This window comes from Centruroides vittatus, unplaced genomic scaffold, assembly GCF_030686945.1.
Source record: "Centruroides vittatus isolate TY-2023 unplaced genomic scaffold, ASM3068694v2 contig_364, whole genome shotgun sequence".
Classification (NCBI taxonomy): domain Eukaryota; kingdom Metazoa; phylum Arthropoda; class Arachnida; order Scorpiones; family Buthidae; genus Centruroides; species Centruroides vittatus.
This window is the reverse complement of record NW_027122188.1, coordinates 2,907,261-2,923,761: the sequence shown is the minus strand read 5'-3', so window position 1 is coordinate 2,923,761 and position 16,501 is coordinate 2,907,261. Positions and strand designations below refer to the sequence as shown.

Here is a 16,501-nt window from a genome sequence, read left to right as displayed (position 1 = left end):
AATGATTTAATGAGACTAGATACATATGGAGTAAAGAATTAATAATGACACTCCTAAAAGAAAGAATGATGGACATCCAACTTGTGAGGCATTCTTTATTTTATTACATTTATTTTATTTTATTAGTATTCAATCTTTATTTCATGGAATGGGAGAAATGAATGTAAGTAAATTACTGTATATTTAAAAAAAGCTATATCTAGATCTGTGTAAATTTTATGGGAAATTTTTTGATTTATCTAAATTACGTAATGAATCTCAATATTTATATTCGTGTCCAGACTATATTGACAAGTAACTCTTAAACATAAAACATATTATAATTAATGTCGATCCGAACAAAGACTTACTAAAAGAATTATATGATTTAATATCATTAATAAGGTGACCATCCTTTGTAAGTTCTGTTCTTCCTCGACACCGACTGTAAAAAAATAAGTTGCAAAATAAACCTTGACAACGTACTTTAACATTAAGTCATTGAAAGTTCAACTGACTCAACAACCCATAACTAAAACAAAAAAAAAAAAAAGTCTACGGATTCGATTCACGCTAATCAATATAAACCTATGTGATGATATCGCTTATTCGAAATAGCGTTCAAGTTTGCTCGAGTGCGGGCATATTACAATTCAATAATCCGATACTGTTTTATAAAACAGTTAAGAAGGGTGATACCACGATATCCGCCCCGGGTGTCACCCATGCTAGCTACGCCACTGCGCATGCAGCAGAGATTATTATAGTGTATTATTATTGCAATGAATAAAATGTTTCTTTTATTTACAATATTTTTTTCCTTCAATTTATGTGTCCTTCTTTTCATTATAAAAAAGTTGGTCACCTTATCATTAATATTTACGGTACCATCTACCAGTAAGTCTGCTGAGCGCAGTTTTTCGACCATGAGGCAAATTCATACATTGGCCAGGAACACTCGGTCGGAGGAAAAATTGTCGTCGCTAGCGTTGCTTTCGATAGAAAAAGAGCTTTCAAATACATTGATGGAGTCGACGACCAGCAACTTTTATGATAAAGTAATTAACAACTTTGCGGAAAAAATGGCCGAATAGAGTTAGTTTATAAAAAATTTTAAAAAAAACAAGTTTTTCAATTTGAATAGGGGCCAGCTTCCCCTCCAGTCCTCCCAGAAGATACTTCTATCCCCCTTTCTCACGGGGGCCATCTCCTATAAGGCCGACTTTGGTCGCATCCGTGACCTCTCTCCTGTCTTCTCGGATTGGCTGTCTTTGATAAGGCCGACTCTTCGGTCGCAGTGCGATCATTCTCCTGTTCCGGAGTATAAAGCCTAAGGTGCTATAGACTCCTCTTTCCCACAAGGAAAATAAGGAAATAAGATGAAATAAGGAAATAAGTTTTTCAATCATTGTTTGTATCGTATCAATTTGTATTATGTATGTATTATTTGTATTTTAGAACTAAAATATATAAATTGTTTATTTTTGTCATTTCCAGTATTTGTTTAAAACTTTTATGGAAATGTGATGTACCGGACAGGGTCTGACCCGTCACGAAAGACGCGAAAAAACGGTTAATTTAGAGAAAAATTTATTAGTTTAAAAAACATAGGTAAAAGTCGTTTGTAGTAAGACACGCATTGTTTATATCAAACTGCGAGGCAGAAACCATAAATCGCGGAAGGAATTCATCCTATGATCAGTGGAAGATCGAATTCGTCTTCGATTTTGACTTTTCTCCCACTCCAGGTAAGAGTCTCATTACATTTAGTAACCAGAGACCGACCACTCGGAAAGCGTGATTGAGGGAGAACGCCCAATCAAAATGGATGAAAGAAAGAACAGAGATTGATATAATCTCCGACAATCGAGGACACCTGACACTCGGTTAACATTCCGAATAACCAAAACGCCATGTGTCAACGCGCAAAAAAAAAAAAAAGAAAAAAAAAACTAGTTTCTCGCTTATTGTGCCAACCTGTAACCCGTGCCACTTCGGACTTAGACTGTGTCCCCGATGCCAACAGAGGAAGTCTCCCCGTGCCTCACAGACTTGTCAACGCCACTGTCTTGGGGCCACCTTCGATTGACCATCAAAGAACCACATCGACGCCCAGGATGTCCAAACGGCTGATTGTCCTAAAGCAAACTATTTTGTACATAGTATATGTTTATTTTATGTTTATTTTTTGTCGGTTTTTGTCAGATACGTCTCTTCTGCCACCACGCACATACGAATGGACCCTAAGTCATCACTGACGCGCAAGTAACTGATTGCCCCTGGAAGTCGGCTTATTACAGAAACACAGCTTCTCTATCATCAAATGTCACGGCACGCCACTGCAGATCAGAACACTAGCCAATCGTGGTAAGTTTTTCAATTTACACAGAAAACATGGCCGACATGGAAAGCGATCGGGCATTTCGAATTGTTTTAAAACATATTTCATTCGTATCCAGAAATTGTAGTTCTGAATATGTTACAATTTATCGTCAGGCCATATCTTTGGCAACAATATCTATTGGAATGTTTTATAGTTAATCACGTACCTTCAACGTTTAGTTTCTTGGAAATCTCCGTCCAAGAATTATTTTTTTTTAATATTGTCTTTATAATCGGCTCGCCGAATATCATAAAGCCACGGATATTTTCTGACTTCATTTATTAAAGCTTCCGAGAAAACTGTACCATCCGCCATTTTCTAACTTCGGATAAATGATTGGTTATAGCTTCGAAGCTCTCATTGGCTGTAGCTCACCGACTGCTCCGACCCGACTACAAATTTAATTTTTTAAATCTGTCGGACTGAACGGCCAGTCGGTCGGCCGACTGCTGTTGCCATGTCAACACGACTTGGAGTCGGTCCAGTCAGTCATAGTGTGAAACAGCTCTTATACGTGTGTAGCTTCCACCAGCAAAACCGTCTGAGGTTGGTGCTCTGTAAAGCGCATGCGCGAATTCCTATAATCTGGCTGTTTGGAAGCTGACCCGGTTTCGACAATACAGCGCTTCCATTCCGCCATTGATATTCGAATATACAATAGCGATCTTCTCGTTTTTTTCGTGTGTAGTATAGAAATTTGTAATAAAATACATAATGCGGTTATAATAAAATATTAATTTTAACTAAACCAAAATACGTTAAAGTATGAAAATAATCGCGCAATATGTATTTATTTTTTAGAAAATACAAGGGAAGCGGCGCTTCCACCGCTTTCAATGACGGCACGCCACTGGCAATTACTGTATTCCTGCACATAATTTCACAACAAAATAAGCTCCAAAATAAATCAGTACTGAAGTGCAACAGGCCATGTCATTCATTGCCTTTAGTTCTGTACACTAAGTAATCCGGAATTCTTCCGTGCAGGGAATGGCCGGATTAGCGAGAGTACTGTACGCTGTAATAGAAATGCAAACTTGACAGTCTTATTCTTCTATTGAAAAAAAAAAAAATCAATATTTGATAGAGTCGGCGAATAAGTAAGCCTACTTAGTACAGTCGTGTGTTTAAAATAACATTAATAAAACTCATTAATATGATATGATGATGATTATGCCTATTAAACATGCATAATCATCAAAGATCACACAAATATATTTTGAATACATAACAAAATGCCTCTTCGTAAAACAATGAAAAAGTCTACATGTTTTTGAAAAATTCAATTAAGTATTAGAGTATTGTTTTTTTTTTATTTATTTTAAACATAAAAGAAATAAAATAAAATTTTGTTCTGAAAGAAATAAATCAAATATATTAATAACGATATGTATTTAGTAAAAATGAGAGCTTACATTCTGTGCTATTTTTTTTAATGAAACTAATTTATGTATAAAAATCGGTCACACCCATACTCAACTGTCACCAAGGGCGTCGCCAGCCAATGGGCCAGGGGGGGCAAGATGATATAAATTGATAGAGGATATGAATTGTATGTAGGTAAAATAAAAACGATTCATAAATTTTAAGAAGCTTAAGAAGATTATTTTAATTAAAACATAATCTTCTTGGGTTTTTCGCGCGGGAATTATAAATCGGGCAATAAATGACTTAGCATTTAAATAATTTTTTTCGCATGTCTAGGGAGGGGCAACTGCCCCTCTGCCCCCCTCTGGCGACGCCCTTGACTGTCACAATGTTACTAATTTAGCGATATAATATAGGTCTACAGTACATTCGATTTAATCGAATGCATTTTAGTATTCGGTTTTCCTAAATTGAAAAGATTTTTAATGATTACTAATATTGTATAATACTATCTTACCAACAGTGGCGCGTCATTCTAAGGGCAAAACGGGCAATTGCCGGGGGCCCCTACCAACAGGGGATTCAAAACCTATCTTTTATAAGAAAATATTTTCATCCAAAAAATCCCCCGAAGAAAAATGTCTGAAGTCAACACTATACATGGGGCTTCTTAATTCAAATTTGCTTGGGCGCCCATGAAGCTATAACGAGCCACTGCCTACTAGTCAAACTTTTTTTCATTGTTCATAATACTGAAAAATTTTTGAAAAATTTAAAATATGCTAAGTCTTTTTTTAAATTCTCTTTATTTACCTTTTATTAAAGCAAACTATTGAATTTTATATGTTAAAGGTTATGAAACACATTAACAAAATCGAAAAACAGTTTCACTACAAATAGCCCCTTTATCAGTAGATGCTACTTGGTGTCAATGTATAGGCCTACTCCAAATGACTGTTATCACGCGAGGGATTTGATCGTTATGATCTGATTTTTACCACGTGGCTATCTGAAAAATAATATATTTCGAATCCTAATAATAATATCATAAATAATATTTAAATTAATTTATATTTTTGACATTTTATGCAGAGAATCGTGTATAGCAGTGTTTCCTAACCTTTTTTGTGCTATGCCCCACCTAAGCCTTTCTAAAATTCTTATGCTCCCCCAACATATACGTTGAACTCTTTTGGAAGGTCTCTCGTTGTCGTGTTCGTTGAAGTTTTTCTTGCACTTAATTACCACACTGTTTTATTGTAACCACAATAAAACCCAATCCTTTCATCAAAGTCTTTTGCACTTTCCAGTCATTGCCAAATGTGATCTGGAACACCACAACTCACGTCTGCCCACCTCGAGGTCTGGGCAAAGAATGTCCTTTCTTCTCTTTCACTGGCCTCAGGGCCTCGTTCATCTCTTTGTTCTCAGTGGTTCCCAGAATTGTTAATCCCACCCCAAGGGAAAAGGGTTATAAAGAGAAGTTCTAGAAGGAAAGGAAAACAAAGAACAAATAAAATTAAAACTAACTTAAATCAATATTTACAATAAATATAGCGTACAGCGGCTATACGGTTAACTTAAACTCTGGATGAGTCCATTTTCAAATTGCCCTCCTTAACAATCAAATTGCCCCTCTGTGGGGCGTGGGCCCCACGTTGGGAATGTGAGGATTTGCGCCTCTTGGTTAAAGGGGCGAAGTTGACCCGACCACTGTAAGGATATTTTTAGTCAGAATGTCTCGAAAGGGCCGTTGCCGTATGGGAGTAGTGGTTTGCAGGACGCAAAGGGAGCCACACAGAGACCGTTTTACAAGTTTTACCGCGTTTATTTTAGTAAAGACATGCTTACAAGGATGGCGCTTTGCCGATCTGATGAAGTCAATCGTTGAATTTGAAGGCGAAGTTTCTTGTAAAACCTGTAGAGCCGAAGAAAGTTCGTCCTCGATCTCAGGGATTGCTGGAGACAAAGAGAACAGGTATCCACACCTGGAGATAGGTTCCGTCTGGGTAGAAGTAACGCAAGCGTGTTCGTAGGAAGTTGAGTCCTTCACTCTTCCGCACTTATCCAATTCTCGGGTCTTCTTTGTCGCTCTGGGTTTCGTCGTTACGTTGGTCTAACTCGGTCCTGATCTCTCACTTCAACCTCTCCGTGTCCCGGGAATTTCGGGCTTTTATAACCTTTCTTTCCCGAAATCCCGAACTTTTTGTTGGTCCGAACGAGGGTCTCCTTTTTCGCTATTGGTCCCTGGTCTGATGCCAGGGACGCTATTCGGGCCGCGGGGTCGCCGAAGATCCCCAAACTCCCCCTCCCGGGCCGCTCCCCGTCCGAGTCGGGTCAAGCCCTTCCCCGGACGACGGTCCCGTAAATTACACTCTAAATGTGTTTTTCTGTCTTGGAGAAGGTACAGCCGGGATCACTCAGCCCCGATCACCACCCCCTCCAATGGAGAGCCGGACAGATTCCGCTTTGAACTCGGTGCAACCCGATGACCCAAACTTACCCCGGTCGGACGATCCCTCGGTCGTTCTCACGATGTACGATCGGGGATCTGTCAATTAGGTCGGGAATGTGACAATTAAATCGTCTCGCGCACCCATTTCTCGACCACTTCGATCTTGTTTACCGGATAAATCACCGACTTAACGACTTTAGCTCGACAACCACTTGCCGATAGGGGGGCGAACTCCAACAGATGTCCGTTTATAGGTTCGTTATCTGGTTAAATTATGTATAAAAAAAATGAATTCGGGAAATAAAAATTAAACTTCGAATAGGGAGGAAACAGTAATTATTAATGTAATTGTTTATGTTCTCAACTCCCGGCCCCACAGGAAACACTGGTGTATAGCCTATAGGCCCAGTGGCGCGTTATAGCTTCATAGGGCCCAGGAACCCGATGTACAGTGTTGACTTCAGACATTTATCTTTGAGTGATTTTTTGGGGGGGGAAATATTTTCTTATAAATGATTGGCTTGGGTTCCCCTGTTGTTGGCAATTGCCCCTTTTTGCCCATGGGATAACTAAAAAGCTAATTTTAGAATATTTTCCATATAAATCTTATTATTAACAATGTTCCGTTATTTCTAATATATCGATTATATGAAGCAAAAAAAAAAAAAAAAAAAAAAAAAAAAGATTAAACACTGCGTTTAATTTAAAATTTTATAACAATATGGAAAAAGAAATAACTGGAATTAGTTTTTACTTAGAAATGAATTTCATATGGATTGGTAGGTTACAGATCATTAAGATAACGAAAGAAATATACCCTACACGAATAATAAATCATGGTGATTAGGAAGTTTGTGCTTTAAAATGTAAAAATTTAGTTTTTAAAGATAAAATACGGTGTTGAACTGCGTACTCGTTCTTACGAGACCTTTTACAAGAGCATAGAAAAGAATAAATTATGAAAATATGTGAATAATTTATAGACACTTTTAAAAGTCGATAATTGTTTTCTAACGTTATGATTTAGTTTTTCTAGCTCGAAAAATAAATATTAAATTATTTGTTAACCACTGTGATTAGTTGATGTTAATTTGTTACTTTAAATGTTTATTTTCATCTTATTTGTTTCTCCTGTTTGTTATTTTCATGTTAATCTCATTCAGTAGCTGGATAGTTCAACCAATGTTAACTCGCTTATAATTAATTTTTTTTTAATTTAAAAAGCAGGCAAATTTGTAAAACAAACATTAACGAAATTACTAAATTTAAATTTATTTTAGTATAAATTTAAATTTGTTTATCTTTTGTGCGAAACAACAAAAACAATTTCTATAGTTACGTCGTAAAAGAAAGGGGGGAAGGTTGTAATTAAGGGTTAAGTTAAAATCATATACTTTTGCGATTTTACACATTTTCAGACATTATTAAATGTAATTATAATGAATACGATTATAATTATAACAATCTTATCTTAAATATATTATAATATACATAGTTTTATGCTCTATTCATCAGACAAAAATCACTTGTATTCAGGTATTTCAAAACTATATATAAGATAATCTTATGTGAAAAAAATCTCTTTTTTTGTTTTTCATTAAATTATGGATTCACCAAAATATTTGATTCACACTATTATCAAACTTATTATATTAAAAAGAAGAACAAGACAAATATTTATTTTAATAGCCAAAGAAACCAGAAAAAATAAAATAAATTTATAATTGTTGGTTTATGATGATAAAAATTATGACATTAATACACGTTCACAAATAATGTTGCATGGAAAATGCAATGCACGAAATGACACAAAACTCCATTGATATATACCCATTAGAATAATATCCTTGACACACAAAACAAAAATAAGATTTCTATAAATTAAACTATATTTATATATAATTTATCAATGTAAAATTATAATAATATATTTTTCAAAAGCTTATTAACATTATTTTATGTTAACTGAACTTCATATTTAAAAATACTCATGTAGGATAAATTCTGTGACTAAAAAAAATCAGGATATAAGTTTAAACATTTATTGACATGCAATGTTGATATTGGATAACAAATTCTCAACTTTATGATCTGTCCATTTATCTCAAATTTTTAATTATACATAATTCTATTTTTTAACTTCCAACAATAACGTAAGTGGAAATTTTTCCAAATATTTCTTTTTGATAATAGCTATAAATCTAATAGTTAAATAATTTTCATTTGAACTGAAACTGCTCTATTGTATTCTTATCCTTTGAGTATATATTTTAATTCATAAAGAACAAAACAACAGCAGCGTTTTGTTCATGATTCAATTTCTTAATGTTTTAAATTAATACATATTGTATATGTATATCTAATTTCAATTATTATACATATACAATATGAAAAATTATGGCTCATATTCCATTAAGGAAACTAATCACTAATCCTAATATGATGTTAGCACAGTATCAATTGTTTAAAACTAAATTAAAATCATATATTATATATATATTATATATATATATATATATTTATTTATTTATTTTAAATTTAATAAACTAATATTTATTTTTGTTGTTTTATATAAGTGATTTTAATTTTAATATATATATATATATATATAACAATTAGATCTTGAAAATTCAACTGTGGGACCCACCTTTTATGCTTTTTTTTGGTGATTATTTGTTGGAAATAGTAAGAGGAAAATTAAATTGTTTTAATTATTCATGGCAATTTAAAACTTGTGTTCTTGAAAACAAAACTGTAGATTATACAGTTTTGAAATTATCAATATCTGTTCACAAAAGTTTTATTAACAGTAAAATCATACAGTTAGTTTTCTTATCAAATTTCATTTGATTATTAAATATAAAATATAAAAAAATATTGCTGTCAAGTATTGTTTTATATTTTTAGATAGTACAGCACATTAAATTACTATTCAAATGTGGCAATAACTTTTAATATAGAAATCATTTTTAAGATAGAAATCATTTTTAATAAAAATGATTTCTATATTATCAATAATTTCTATATTTAAAATTAATGATTTCTATAAAAAATTTCTGTATTAATGATTTCTATAAAAATCATTTTTATAGAAATTACTTTATTGGAATAATTTAACTCCAATAAAGTCAATTTTTTTCTTATATTTTTGCAATTAATTGGGTTGCAATTTGAAAAAATTGTAGACCTAGAATTTCCATCCATTCATCCTTAATCAACACCAGATATGGAAAGCTTAGGGGCAGGAGGCCTTGGTTTAACTATATACAAACTTCTGCTTTGGGCCAGAAGTCATGTTATTTTAATTCAAAAATTTTCTCCTGAACAGAGTGAGATAGATGACCAGCATGACTTCATTGTTAACAGGAAAAGTATGATGTTCAGGGGCAAGACACTATTAAACTTAAGTGCATTATGACAAAAAATTGCAGCATAAAATATTTGCTTGTACAACTTAAAATATTTATCTATTGATACATTCAATGGACAAATAAATCAACATGATAGAAATTATCTATTTTGAATATTTGTCTTAAATATGAAATATGTAGATATCTGTATACCAAATTTATGTGCCCAATATAAAATGTCAATGAATATTGCATTAACCTGAAGTATTGAAAAATCTTTCAATATAAAATTTTTCCTTATTCTATATGTGCATAAATTATGATTAGCTATATTTTTTGAAAAAAAAACTTTATTTTATTTTTAGTTTGGTTGTTTATAAAAAGATTATTATATATATAAAATACTGTTAGAAAAGAAATTTATTTGAACAAGTGTGTAAGTCAATTTATTCCTTATCTTTTCAGAAAAACACACAATAAATAACAAACCACTGGGGGAATTAAGTGAAAAAACACACACTTCCAGCACAATTTAATAACCAATAATATTTTTAATCCAGTTTAATGGATCTGTTTCAGTTGCTTACAATATATTCAAATAAAATGACAAAAGTATTCAATACATGGGTGATTCAAAATTTAAACAAAAACATAAAATAACTTATAATGATTACTCATTTAACTCCAAATTTTAAAGCTGTAAGGGATGAAGTAAATGTAAAATACAAAACTATTTGAATCATGGATGCATTAATTTTCATGATATGGACCAGGGCCAGATTATCGAATAGGCAAAGTAGACAAATGTCTAGGGCCCGTAATTCGGAGGGGCCCGGCTTCAGTGCAAAAGATTTCTCCGTTTCAAAATGAGTTAAAAATTATCTAAGAAATTCGATAGGACAGAAAATTTGACAATTCCTACTAAGCTCCGCTCGACTAGCCATTACCTAAAAAAAAAAAAAAAAAAAAAAAAAAAAGGTCAACAGACAGCCACCCGTGCGTCAGAAGTAATGTACGCTACGGGATCTCTCGCACCATCTAGAAATATTCCTAGGGCCGCCTCTCGTGGTAGTACTGATGTATGGTTATGATTTATTTTCTAAATCTAAACTTATACGTCGTGACATCGCATATTTGATATAGCGTTCAAGTTGCTCGAGTGCGAAGATATTACAATTCAATAGTGTTTTATAAAAGAGTTAAAAAGGGTGACACTACGGTGTGACTTAAGGTGACACTACAATATCCGCACCAGGTGTCACCCATGCTAGCTACGCTATCACATTATATAAGATTTGTTTAGAAGCAACTTATTTAAATGGGACCCCAATTTAAATTTTGTCTAGGGCCCGCTAGATGCTTAATCCGGCGCTGATATAGACTGTTATCTACCACCTAGAAATTTTTGTATGAACTGTAATCTTGAAAGTTTGACCCTCATTCTCATTAGTTGTAAGTTTATTTTATATTTATTTTTAGTTTTATATACTTTGTAAATAATATTGCACATAGTTTTATTATTTTACTTCATCCTTTATGATTCTAAAATTTTGTAGTTGAACAAGTAATTGCTATAAATTCTTTTAAGTTCTTCTTTAAATCATCTTTGTATTCAAATGCATTTGTCTTTTAATTTGAATATGAAGTAAGCCATTGAAATAGATTCATCAAACTAGACTGAAAACCTTCTCAGTTGTTAAAATGCGTTGAGTTTGATAAGGTGTGTTTCTTTTTTTATTTCAGAAAAATACAAAAAATGTAGAGAATAAATAAAACTAACATAATAATATAAATTGCTAAAATAATAAATTAATTAAATTATGACTTTAATAATTATTAATTGCTTCTCTAATGTTATCTAAAGTTTCTTTGTATTATTCTATATTGGAATGTTATATATCAGGGGTGGCCAACAAGTCGATCGCGATGCCAATTTTGGTCGATCGCTCACGATGTCTTGACTTAATGTGTTACACTTGTAACTGAACGCAACGCGTGAACGTAATGCGCAAAAGCAACAATATGCATGCAGTTATGACTGGACTTGTAGAAAACACAGCCATTTAGCTTGAATATTTGATACTGTCATGCGGTAGCTTCTTTTCTTTAGTATTAACAATATTATTATTATTAATCAATATTATTTATCCACGGTGACAACGTTGAGTTTCAATTTTTCATTTGTTTAAAATGTAAGTACCTGTCCTTTTATGTTTTAAATTAAATTATGGCTTTTCTTACCTATCTATTTACTTGATAAGTGAGTGTTTTCGGCAACAGACCTCTGTTATTTTGGATTTTTGGAAATACGTCAATTGAGAAAAATATCCCAGTATCACCAAATATAGCAAATATATTTATTCCTGTTTTGGAACTACATACCTGTGTGAATTGGCATTTTCATACTTAAAGTTAACGAAGACTAAACATTCCGTCCTGACTGATTCCCATACTGAAGAATCATTATTATTATCTTTGTCAGGATATACACCTAATTATGTTTCCTTGGTAAGAGACGTGCAAACTCAGTCCTCCCATTAATGTAATGTAATAAAATAAATTCTAAATCTGTCTTTATCAGTAGCTAATTTGAATTAATAAATATTGTTAATAATTATTCATGTTGTTTTAATTCCCCTGGACGTGAGTTTTTTGGCCCGTTAAATAATTACGTTGTTTTTTTACGTAGGTAGATATACAGGGTGTTTCAGTACAAAGAGTACTCCCGCGAGCTATTGATAGATTAGCAAAAAATAAGTCTAAAAATCTTATATCATTCTTCCATGATAAATTTTCCTCGCCCCCAAATAAAAAAATCGCAAAAGTAAAATCTTATAATCAAATTATCAGCTGTACTGTGCAGTTTTATAACAACTTTTTCAAGTTTACGAACAAATAGTATCACAATTTATACATTGTAATTGATAAAAAAAATTAAATTACATTTTAAGTTAATAAAAATCTATCTTGAAAGTGTCGAAAAATCGATTTTTTTAGGTGCCGCCTGTACGGAATGAACTCGTAACTGCAAATATCAAAAGTTGGGTCTGGAAATTTATTTTCTTTATGAGCTTATATCTTGAAAATTTAATAAGTGATTTAAAAAATAAGGAAAATATATGTTCAAAACTATTTTTTATCTACCTATAGCTCGCGGGAGTGTACCTCGTACTGAAGCACAGTGTATAAACATAGTATGTATTTCACACCCCCCTCGCCAGTTAGACTATGCCTACGACAACAAGTCGATCGTGACACATTTTTAAGATAAACAGTAGATCTTATGTACACAAAAGTTGGCCACCCCTGTTATATATGATTAATAACTGATATTGTCTAACTTAAAAGACTACATTATTTATTCATTACATATAAAATAATAATAAAATAATTAATATTTTAAACTTTTATATATTTGAAAATATAAACTAAGAATAATACAGAAATAATTTTGAAACTTACATTAAGCATGGAAATATACCACCGTCAGCAATTATATGCAGTACTAATTAAAAATTTAAATTTTAAACATTCATATTAATAATTAGTGATTTAACATATAACTAAAAATATTTAACTAGAAAAATATTTATAAACTTTTATACCAAAATTAATAATTGATACTTTGAAAACTGACTAGAAATTAAATATTCACTCTGAAAATTATAGGTGATCTGTTGAAATAAGGTATAAGTAGGTGTGAAGCACCCATACTATTTGTGTTAAACATAGTGAATCAATATTGGTTGCTATAACAACAATAGTCTGATAATTCATTGCACCAGACTCCACCTTCCTCTTCTAGACTATTATTAAAAAGTACATTTTAGTTAGGTATAATATATTTTCAAGTATATTATTGTTACTATTGAAGATTTCAATTTTTGTTTTTGTGTATAATGTATGTAACAGTAACTTATGTTAATTAGAGTATAACATTTTTTATGTACAGAAATAATTATACCAATAGTGAATAAAAGATGTATGTTATTTAAAATGAAATCAAATTCTTGAATATATTCAATATTATGATGTATAACTTTTGCTTTATCAGTTCAAATATCAATATTCTGAAACATCCATTTATCAGATCTCTAAACCATATGTTCATTCACTTTGATTTATTTTTAACTAATTTATTGTGGTTTGTAATAAAACTGTTTCTTCATTATGAAATTGAGCAATACTATAATTTTTAGTTGCATTATTACATTTAAATATAAATATAATTGTCATAAAATCTACAGCAACTCTATAAAAATAAAATTCTTATTCCATACTTAATAATTTATAATTTTTATTTGAAGGATAATGTATATTAATATTTTTATATTATCATCATTCTTTTGTAAAATATTGATGTGATAAATAAAATTTCAATAATTTATATATTAACTATCTTTCAACAGAAAAAAATTTATTTAAAATATTTGAAAAATTGTTCCTGAAACAGTGTTTTTACTGAGTATTGAGTATTGAACACAAGACTGTGTTATTTATTAAACACTTGGCTTTTTCCACCTTTATTTAGTAAAAAGCCAAGTGTTTAATAAATAACACAGTCTTGCATTCAATACTCAATATTTGAAAAACTTTAAAATATTTCAAAAAGTTAACATTTCAAATTCGATATTACGCATGAAAAATTAAGTTTAATACAGATATTTAATAAACTCAAATTTTTAAAACATTCAATTTCATTTCTGATTGCTTATAAAACAAGCACATTAATTGAAGTGTACTTTAAATTAGAAATAAATGATACGTAATAAAATAATTCTCTATATAAGACATCGATATTTTGGTAAATTCCAATGAAAAAAGCTGTATACTCTTGAAAATACTTACATACTTTTGTAGAAATAAATAGATTTACTATTTAAATTTATATTACTCCAACACCATTTATGTAAAATCTATCTATATAAGGACAATTTGTTAAATTTCTAAAAATTTAGATTAATTTTAACCATGTTAATTTTTTCAATAAAAAATTTAAAAAATTATATGAATTAATTATGAATTCTGTTGTAATGGTTTTATTTTAAATATAATCGATTATAAAGTATCTTATTTATAATTTAAATGAAAGATGAAAATATAAAAGTTTTTTTATTTTACCATTTAAAATAATAATTCTCAATTTAAAGCATAATACTTGTTTCCAGACTAGAATTAATTGTGAGAAAGGAAACTTTCTGTGTAACAGAAGCAAGATATTATTGCTCTTATTAAACAAAGATTATCAGTCTAAGGTAGGAACTGTGTCTAAAATGCATCAAGAGAATAGGCTCTATGCCAAAAAACCATTACCTGGTTGACCAAGAGCTCTAGATACAGTTCAGGAGCAGAATATTATGAGAAGAGTAACAAAAACTGAAATTGCAGTTGATGTTAAAAAATAACATCATGCATTAAATATTAGTGCTCAAACAGGAATATGTTGAAATGTAATGGATTAATAGTAGTAGTTGCAGCAAAAAAGCTCTTACTAATAGAGAACTTGCATGAACATTATTTCACATGACCAAATTGTCATTGCTCCACTTCCTGCACTATACTTGTGTGCTTTGCTGTTTGTGGAGGTACATAGTTTGACTTGCATCTGAATGTTTATCATGTTTAGAAGATGGCAAAATATGCATTTTATTCTCCTGGCTCTGTTATATACATCAGTGAGAAACTATTGGAACATGTTTACATTTTTGAACTCAAAGAACATTGAAATGTCAAGAAATGCAAAAATAAAAAAAAAATTTGAGGTCTTAACTGTATGTATGTATGGATGTGTGTGTGGAGTGGGCATGATTTTGTTCATCCAATTTGAAGCTTAATAATTCCCTTAACTCTTGTAAAAAATTTCTGAAATTTTGCAGGTATATATATATATATATATATATAGTAGTATCAATGCTAGTGCTAGTGCTAGTGCTAGTGCTAGTGTCAATGCTATTAAATTTTGGTAGTTAAAGGTCAAGGGGATCATGAAATATATCTCGAAAAGGGTTGAAATTAACAAAGATTTTACTCATTATTAACATTTACAATTTTTTATAAAATTCATCTCTACCCTCAAAATTAAGCCTTTTGCCTTTTATAATAACTAAAAATATAAAAAAAATTTTTATAAAATCTCATAATGGTGCCACACACAAATTTATTTATGTTTAATAATATAAAAATTTATTTTTTAATTAAAATCTCATAACAGCTGGGAAAGTTATGCAACTTGTTGCTGGATTTTTTTACTAGGTTATTTAACAACTCTTACTAGTCAAGCTGCCGACTGGTGCTGATGTAAAATTTTAATGTATAGTGGAGTTGATCCGTATGAAGATGATTCAAATTCATTCTTAGAGGATAGTAGTTCATGGCCAGAAATAGAATATGATGACAACTTGTCTTAATAACCCAATTTTTAACTCTTAAGCATACAAATCACTTAAAACTCAATTTTGTACCAAGTGGCTAAGTTAATCCAAAGACTTTGGTAAAGAGCTCTTCAGAACAGTTTTCCTAATAAGAGAAATTTAAGTACATTAATACAAATTATGACACTTGATCATTGTACTGACTAAAAATGTACATTTTATGATAGAAGTGATGCTATGCATGGTCAATAAAACTAAGTGCTGTGTGGTACTTTTTCTTTTTTTGTAATTGTCAAATTTGTTTTATTCAGTTTTAAAATTTATTTACACCATATCTCTTCATTAGGTGAACCACTAAAAATTTATGCTTTCTCCCATTTAAAGTTTGGTTACTCTCATGTATCAGGTGAGGTTAAAAGAGAATGGAAATGTCATAAATATGACATTGGGCAAAATGCAAATGCGCAACATGTACATCTGGGACTCCAATAGATCACATGTAAGTTGTCTATAGACACAGGGAACCAAAATTTACAAATAAGTATAAAAATGGACAGTGGATGATTGGAAATGTGTAATTTTCTCAATGAAATAA

General features: G+C 31.0%; 1 protein-coding gene across 2 annotated transcripts in view; it reads right to left on the bottom strand.

The window, feature by feature from the left end:
- LOC136975115 (centrosome and spindle pole-associated protein 1-like) overlaps positions 1-13,688 on the bottom strand; it is an 89,263-nt gene extending 75,575 nt beyond the window's left edge. Inside the window, exons 1-2 of one of the 2 annotated variants that reach the window (XM_067270125.1) lie at positions 13,141-13,688; positions 12,998-13,040 (exon numbers count right to left, since the gene is read on the bottom strand). In XM_067270125.1, the coding sequence (XP_067126226.1) occupies positions 12,998-13,006 (9 nt within the window). In that variant the 5' untranslated portion in view covers positions 13,007-13,040; positions 13,141-13,688. Of the gene's footprint in view, positions 1-12,997 lie in introns of both variants that reach the window. The other variant, XM_067270124.1, reaches the window with a different exon arrangement.
- Positions 13,689-16,501: the final 2,813 nt, after the last annotated feature.